This window comes from Peromyscus leucopus, chromosome 15 (assembly GCF_004664715.2).
Source record: "Peromyscus leucopus breed LL Stock chromosome 15, UCI_PerLeu_2.1, whole genome shotgun sequence".
NCBI classification, from domain to species: Eukaryota; Metazoa; Chordata; class Mammalia; order Rodentia; family Cricetidae; genus Peromyscus; species Peromyscus leucopus.
The window spans coordinates 28,507,854-28,516,429 of NC_051076.1; the positions used below are offsets into that span (position 1 = coordinate 28,507,854).

Sequence of the window (8,576 nt, forward strand, 5' to 3'; positions counted from 1 at the left end):
AACCCCAGACAGACAGCCGGCACAGTCTTGATTCCACCTCAGTCTAAGATACAGTGCTGTACTTCATGGGTCAAAGATTCCTGTCAGCGCAACGACCTGTCGCCTCGGGTTGTCTGGCTTCGGGGAACCTCCGTGGAGTGGGACCTTCATGCATATGGGACCCAGCCACAGCTCTGCCTAGAAACTCCCTTGGAAGAGCTATGGTTTTCAAACTCTGGTTAGGAAAAACTGATGCCTACGGGGTAGACAACAAGGACTGGAAGGAACTTCTGAGATTGATTAGGGAGAGTCCTGGACCAGAACCAGAAGGCCTGAACCAGAACCCAGCCCTAGGCTTCTTTTCCCTTGATTTCAGGCAAGCCATGGAATTTCCTGAGGTCTCACATCCTGCTCAGCTCACAGAAACAAATCACTAAATGTATATGGAATGTTTTTTTAAAAAAAAAAAATTGTAAAATGCTGTGTAAATACAAGGATTATTATTATAAAAGTCCAACGCTGGCTACCAAACGTGAGTTTTGAAAAGAGATACTCTCGTCTCTATGACGATGGAGACAAAACCTCAGTGCCCAAGTGCCATCCTGCTGGGCCACTGCACTGCACCAGATCCCCCCCCCTCCCCCCGACTTCCACCCTCAGCCAGAGTCAAGGGTGCTGCCACGGGGGTGGGGATGGGCTGGGCCCTTCTTCAGAGTCCATCCCACTGGTCTCCTCTGAGGACAGGTACCTGACCCTGGCCGCTAGCAGTCTCTCACAGCCCTATCTTCCCCAAGCTGTTCTTGCTAGAAAGAATGGAAACTATGTGGCGGTCAAGGGCAAATGGAAGTATACAGGGTGACTGTTAATCGTTTTTCTTAAAGGGATATCACGCATTTGGACAGTTGTAGGGGACTCTGGGGACAGAGGCACTTTCCAGCTCTGAACTCCGGTTTGACCTTTCAGAACCAACCCATCTGGAGGGGTCCTGGTTTTGATTCTAGCCATTGACATCAGGCCTACCTCTCCAGGAAGTCCCTCTGGGGACAGTGGGCAGAGTAGAGGTGACTGATGCAGTTCATGTGGCTGCCTCACTCTGTCTGCAAACTCAAGTTGTAGACCCTGGACCCTTCTTATCACACTTGGCCACTGAAGTGACTTTAGACCCACTAATGTCCCCAGAACAACGTTCATATTCTGAAAACTCTTCACAGTAGGGAAGGTCTAAATTTAAGGGTGTTAGAAGGGGATCTGGGGTTCACTTCTAAGACAGTGTTGGGAGACAAGCCTTGTTGTGTAGTTCAAGCTGACTTTGAACGCATGATCCTCCTGCCTCTGCTTCCCAAGAGATGGGATTAGAGTCATGGGCTACCATGACTGGCTTTGGGGGGCAGTTAAAAATCTCTCTCTCTCTCTCTCTCTCTCTCTCTCTGTGTGTGTGTGTGTGTGTGTGTGTGTGTGTGTGTGTGTGTGCCACAGCACTTGTGTGGAGGTCAGAGGCCCCCCTTGGAGAAGTCTGTACTCTCCTTCTACTATGTGGGTCCCAGGGATTGATCTCAGGTAAACATGCAGGGCAGCAAGCCCCTCTACCAACGGACTCATCTCACAGTCACACAGGCCCCTCTGGGAACATCTTTTAGGAGTGAAGGGAAGGTGCTGAGTGAGCTAATCACGAACGTGGTGATTCATCTTCTCTGCCCCAGCATTCCCAGCATTGCACTGTGGGAATGTTTACCCTCATCTCTCTTTGGTCATAACTCAGATGCTGGGTTTAATTGGATGATTTTGACATAGTCCCATCATGATTAGTGTACCTCTTGTCCCCTGGACAATCATACAAGGTGGGCGGGACATCATGAGTGGAGCAGGGGTCTTGTGGCTGCGTGGTCGTGGCAGAGTAACTCTCTCTGCTGACCCTGAGTCTGCTGCTCTTTCCGCACAAACTAGCGATCTTCCCTTTCTCACATCTATTAATCACTCATCAGGAAACCTCATAATCTCCATGATAGAACCCCCAAAGCCTATCCAGTTCATGAGGAATATTGAAATGTTCATGGTCATCACATCATTAAACCCAGCCCTTAGAGCAGTGGTTCTCAACCTGTGGGTTGTGACCCCTTTGGTATATTTACATTACAATTCATAACAGTAACAAAACTACAGATATGAAGTAGCAACAAAATAATTTTATAATTGGGGGGGGGTCACCACAACATGAGAAATCGTATTAAGGGGCCGCAGCATTAGGAAGGTTGAGAACCACTGCTCTAGAGGAACACTTGGAAACTAAGGTAATAGATTTGTGCTGGAAGCAGTAACTCTTTGGGCACAAGAGCTAGATGCTAGATGCCAGGCAACAGCACCCGTCCAGGAGCCTCTTCCAGTAGGGCTGAATGAGGAGACCTAAAATGCTATATCTTTTGGGGCTCGATCGCAAAAACAAACAAACAAACAAACAAAGCCATAGTAAGACTAGAATCTTCCTTACCTCCTCCAGTTTATCCACGCGCCCCACCAGTTTAGTGGTGACTGAATGTAGCTTTAGAAGATCCAGGCCATAGAAAGCACCTTCCAGCATGTCTATAATTGTGGAAAGCTAAGAAGCAAGAGTAGAGGGTTAGTTGGTTGAGGTTCAGTGCTGGGGCCAACAGAACTCCAGGAAAGAAGTTCCTTTATAGGTCTCTATGTTGGAGACTCTACAGAGAAGCCACTAGTCAGGAACTGAGAGGGGCCCTCAGAGCACATTTGTGTAGGGAAGGACACAGATAAGCCCCAGCTGTGATATGTATTCTGCCTGCAAAAAGACAATTAGGTGACCTTACATGAACGTAAACCCGAGGTCTGCACACTTCCATAAGCTGTTTATGTTGGTTACAGCACAGGTCAGCTGCTCACCTGCCTTTCTTACTAGACTCTAAGTTCCTTGGGGCCTTCTCATCTGCTCTCTCAACATACGTGTGAGACTCTTTCCTAACAGGTAACCCACACATACTCAGCATAGTGGCTGTGAATGTCAACAACACCTTGAGGACATGCTTCCGAAACCCTTAACTCCATCCTGGACTAAAGGCCCTGAAAGGCACCCACTGTCTTCCCAGTACAAAAAACTAAACTGATCCTGGGTTACAAACAACACAGTAGCCCATGTTTGAAGTGGCCACCTGCCCTAGAGAATACAGCCTTCTTGTTTTTTCCAAGGCTCTGGCAGCATCCAGGGCCTGCAGAGCTCAGGCAAAAGTGCAGGTGAGACATGGAGAAGAGCCTTCCTTCCAACCAAGGACTTGTGTTTGGAGAGTGCTTTTGAAATCTCTGCTCCCCGTGCATCTCCTTGCTTTGCTTCCAAATGAAGAACTCCACACTGACATGCTCGGCGTTTAGAAGCTCTCTTTCCAGCTCAGGAAATCCCACAGCTGGATAGTATGGACTTGGATGACTTTTCTGATCCCTAATAGGTTTCTGCCTGCTGTGGTTCCAGAAAAAACCCCAGAGTCCAACCCTAGAACTGAATACTGTGGCATCAGCTTCAGAAAGTCTCTCTGGGTAGAGCTACCACCCTGAATCACATGACCAAGCCTGAGGCATTCCTTGTCCTGCTAAACACTTCTCTGCTTAAAGACCAATGGATGGCTACCAGGTCAGTGAGTAGGTGTCAGATCTTGACCTATCAGAAGCACATCAGATCTCCCCATTCATTTACACAGGCTTCGTGGGCATGATGCCAACGGCTCACTAGGTGCCATCCATCAGTGTCCCCAGATCCCACAAGCCCCTCCACATTATATTCAAGGAGGCTGAGCTCACAGAAGTGAAGGAGGATCATGGAGCAGTGACTGGACCACAAGGCGTTCTGACCACCCCACTGCAAGGGAAGGAGCAAGAGCAGGGCACCTGAAGCCCTGAGCCAATCACGAGGCTGTCCACACTGGACTCAATTTCCCCACACTACGCAACACGAGCCTGGGAGCAGTGTAAAGACCTGACCAGAACAGGCCACGCTAACAGCCATGCCAGGACCAAAGGGCTCACTCTTCCTTGTGCCTTTAACGCCTTTGGTGTGCATGGTAGGCTGACAGTAAGTTGTAACCGTGATTTTCCTGGAGAACACTGAGTTCTTTTGGCCAGATGAGCCTGCCAGATTCCCCCTAGGCCCGACCTCCCTGGTTCCATAGGAGGGGTGGGCATAGGGCATAATTTGCTCCCCCCACCCCCCACCCCCACCTCCCCACCCCCCGTCCCTATCTCTCTCTGATTTCAGAGCTGAAAATGTCTAGTTTGTTAGATCAGCTTCAAATCCACACTGAAGACTCCAGGGGCCAGGCCTGACCTTCTTCAAAGGCCTGGCTATGAGTCTCTAGTCTCTGAGATTCCCCAAGGGACCCTCTCACCCAAGGCCCTTCCCCACACCAGCTCCTACCTTCAAATCCCGGCTGTCAGCCTCCCGCAGCTTCTGGAGCCTGAAGTCTCCCTCACAAGGATTGACTGCCGATGGAGGCGCCACACAAGCACATTTACAGGAGGAGCCCGAGGTGATGGTCTCCACCGTGTAGAAGTCCTCCTTTCTGGAAGCGCCCGCGTTGATCCTCTGGCAGGCTTCTCGGCCCAGCGGTCTCACCACACACTTGCACTGGCAGTCGGAGCCCTCCGACACAGCCTTCACTTTGTCGTAGTCCCCCAGCAACTAGACACACACAGAGGGACCGACCACCGAGTCGGAGGGATGCAAACGCATGCACCTCAAGGAGGCTGACATTTCGCTTTGTCAAGGTCCTGCCCTAGCCAAAGACTTTAGCCCCGAGCCACGGAGTGAACAAGTCATAGCTCACAATTCGCTGACGCAGACATTTCCTTGAATGCGCTCAGAACTCCGCTAGTACGCTGGCCTTGGAAAGCTGTGTCTTTCTCAGGAGGGCCCTTAGCCTTTTATCGTTTAAAGAAAACAAGCAAAAACCAAAACCAAACAAACAAACAAACAAAAAACCCAATCTACATTGTTCTTTCAACATCCCTTCCCCTTAGCTCAAATCCAGGTTTATATTAGAAATGGAGACACAGTTGACGGAGGGATTGGGAAAGCTTGTCTTGGGCAGTGAGGGCTACAGGCTTCTCAGCCATTTATTCATTCAGCATTTACAGAGGACCTCTTCAGGTCTGTGCAAAGCATGCTGAGGGGTAATGATGGGCCGGACAGAGAACCTGTTCCTGAATAGCCCACTGTAACTATCAATAAGCCCCACACACTCGACAGTGCTGACTGAGTGCCCCTGAAGAGCGGGGATGAACTTGTGCTGGGAGCTGAGACTCCACCTGGGAGCTAGGGAAGACTGCTAGGAGGAAGTGGTATTTGACGTGAGCCTCCAAAGACGGATTAGATTGACAGACAGAGAACTGGTAGAGACAGAAATAAAAAATAAAAAAAAAAAAAAACAGATCCAGAAGTCTCTAAGGTTTATGTAGCCTCAGAGTTCCTTTGGCTACTGACCCAAAACTCCAGCCACGAACCAGAAGAACAGAAATAGCTGTGCTTGCTGCATCTAGAATGTTAAACATTTCCTTCTGGGTACATGCTCCTCCCAGCCTCCCCAGGCAGGCTTTCTGCTGTCCCTACCCTGGGAGAAAAGCCCGCCTAAGCCCCATTGACTCATGGCCAGTAGGCCCTATCTCCCCAAAGCCAAGGCTCCTCTCCTAACTAGGCAGAGGGGTCCCTTTCTTTGACTAATGATGGCAGCAGGCAGGCTTGGAACTTGGGATGCTGTCTGCGGGAAGAAGGCGTGTAATGTTTTCCTTGCAACGGTTGGGTTTCTTCTAAAGCTAATGTTTGCTTTAGGATTGTTGTCAAACACAGCCTGGACCAAGTGGAAGGAGGAGGTGTATGTAGCTCAGGGTGACTTAAGCAGCTCGTCTCTCCACGCTGAGAGTAAATCGTTCCTGTCTCCTTTCTGAAACCGCCTAGATTCCTATGCAACCTTGCTCAGAGAACCCTGGATGGGTTCCTTCCCTTCGGGAAGCTCCGGTTTCAGGCAAGCTTTTGTTTATGGTTTTCCAGAGCCCCAGCGGGAGGGATTTTAAGTCTTTTCAATTTAAGGGTCAGTGTGAGGTTATGGGTGGGCAGAGGGCATATGTTAGCATAATTATTAAAAGAAGAAACAAGCATTTGATCAAACCCAAAGTAGGGCTGACAGCTCTCTCTCGACACAGAGAAAAGACCCAGACTGAGGGCCCAATGGAGGTACAGGCAATGCACTCAGCATCCTTTCTCTGACATTATTCATCCTGAGGACCACGGTGACGTCCGCTGCACATCAGCGTGCCCGCTTTGGAGAGCACGAATACCACATAAGTGAGAGAAGTGTCCCTTACAGTCCTGAGAACCAGGCTGGAGACTGTCCGAAGCCAGGTTCTCCCTTTCACTTTCTGCTTCTCCCCCTCATCTCTGGGAGGGCCATCAGGGTGTTTTGAGGACTGAGTTAGATTTATAAATGATCACGCCACAACGCTCATCACTGTCATGGGTCACTTGGCCCCCCACTGAGAATCAGCCAGAACTGTGTGGATCTGTGCTTCCCCTCCCTACTCCCAACGAACCAGGTCTTAACATAAATCTCTCTGTTCTGGGGTTCCCCTCGTATGCCTCACACATGTGGCAGTTCTGTCTTCACCCCATGCTTCTGCACGAGTGTCTCATCTGAGGCCATGAAACAGCTCCCATGGCTTATGCCATCTGCCTCCTAGCCAGCATGCCCTCCTGATTACACATTCCAATTCTGACAAGCAGTCTCACAGGCAAGAGGTGCTTTTCACATCCATCACACCAACACACACACACACACACACACACACACACACACACACACACACACACACACACACACACCTTTCTTCTCAAGGAGTGTATGAAGTCCTCCTTTCCCCTCCTTTCTCCTGACTTGGAAAGCTCGAAACACTCCACAGTTGTGAGAGGAGGACCCATACCCTGACTTTTAAGAGGATACCTTAACAAAACGAAACAAAAAGCCAGTGTGGTGGAATCTCCACCCTTGAGAAGTGGAGGTCGTAGGAACCGAAGTTCAAGGCTAGCCTCAGCTACACAGTGAGCTGGAAGCCAGCCTGGTCTACAAGAAAGCCTGTCCAAAACCAAACAGACAATATACTGTGGTAAGTGAAAAGTAAATACCCTTCTCAATAAAAATAAAGAGAAAAACAGCCGCTCACAAACTCTTCATCCAGGACCAGCCTCACGCCCTCGCCATCCCCCAAGGCAAGAGGGGAGGGCAAGGGATTCTTCATCCTACCTGAGATAAAACGTTCTCCTGGTTGTCCGCCTCGTTTTGCAGAGTGTCATCCTCCGTGGGCGCCACTGTTTGCACCTCAGGGGGCTCGCTTGTCCCTGTGGGAGGAGTACTGGATCCCCAGACCCGTGTCACCACTAGAGCAAAGCAAAGAACTAATGGCAGAGGATTGGCCATGAGTGATGCGACAACAGGGACCTTAGTCCCTACAGAGACCACCTTGGGTAGGGGGTCTCAGCAAAGACAGGCTGGAAGGCGTCTTCACTGGAGTCCGGAAGAGTGGCCGCTCAGAGAGCCGTCTAAAGCTGGGTGTGGCTGAGTGGAGCAGGACTGCGCTCCCCAGAGACCCTGAGCATCTCCTCCTCCCCGACCCCAGCAGCCTAGAACTGTGCAGAGGTCGCAAGAAAGAGGTGACTGAGGGGGCGGAGGCGGGCGCGGGCTCCTGGAGGGCGTCGCCGCGGGGTGGGCTCAGGTGGAAGGCTGGCGCCGGGAAGCTCGAAGCGCACGGGGACCGGGTGCAGGACGGACAGTGGCCACAGCGCGGGGAGGCGAGGGAGGGCTGCTGGCCCAGGGCGCCGCGGGGCTGGCGCGGAGGGAGGGCGGAGCCTCTATTGTGCCGGGGCCGAAAGATGCAGCCAGTGACGGCGCGGAGGAGGAGGACCGGGAAGCGCAAAGACTTGGGCTCAGCGCCTGGGGACCCCGCCTCCTCCCGGATCAGCCGCTGCGCGCTAGTGGTCGCTGGCCGGCGTGGGTAGGGCGCGGCTGGCTTTGCTTCGGGCTGTAGATGCTGACCCTAGTGGGACTTCGTGTGCCTTTTCTCGAGTTTTCTTCACGCCCAAGTCCCGGCAGAGCCCTGACTTGTCCCTGGACTACAACCTGGACAGAGGAGAAACGACTGCCGGACTTGACTCCATCGGGAGTGCGGGCAGCTTTGAACTTAAGGCCAATGGTAGTCCGCGTGCCTGCCACAACTTGAGAACCTAATACCTCCACCCAGAGGTTGCATCTTGAATCTCTGCCAGAGTGTGGCAGAGTTAGATAAATGCTGAAAGTAAGGATACTGGCTACAGGTCTCTGGCGCTCTGCTTGTCCTGGTGACTTCCCAGAACCAAACGACTGCCAGAGGGCACACTTCTTACAATCTCCGTGGTTTAGGACGAATCGCCAGGCCTCTCTCTCTCTGACCAGATCATCTTTAAAGGGTGTGTATTTGCCACGTCGTGATAGCATGACGTTGTGCTCTTAATTAGTGTCCCCTGTATATGCCTACTATGAAGATTAACAATGTGTCACTTTCAGGAAGAGCACTGTGTC

General features: G+C 51.3%; 1 protein-coding gene across 2 annotated transcripts in view; it reads right to left on the minus strand.

Annotated features, from left to right (window-relative positions):
* Olfml2b (olfactomedin like 2B) overlaps positions 1-7,844 on the minus strand; it is a 41,289-nt gene extending 33,445 nt beyond the window's left edge. For both annotated transcript variants that reach the window (XM_028864334.2, XM_028864335.2), the window contains exons 1-3: positions 7,266-7,844; positions 4,391-4,654; positions 2,465-2,572 (exon numbers count right to left, since the gene is read on the minus strand). In XM_028864334.2, the coding sequence (XP_028720167.1) occupies positions 2,465-2,572; positions 4,391-4,654; positions 7,266-7,439 (546 nt within the window). In that variant the 5' untranslated portion in view covers positions 7,440-7,844. The remainder of the gene's footprint in view (positions 1-2,464; positions 2,573-4,390; positions 4,655-7,265) is intronic.
* Positions 7,845-8,576: the final 732 nt, after the last annotated feature.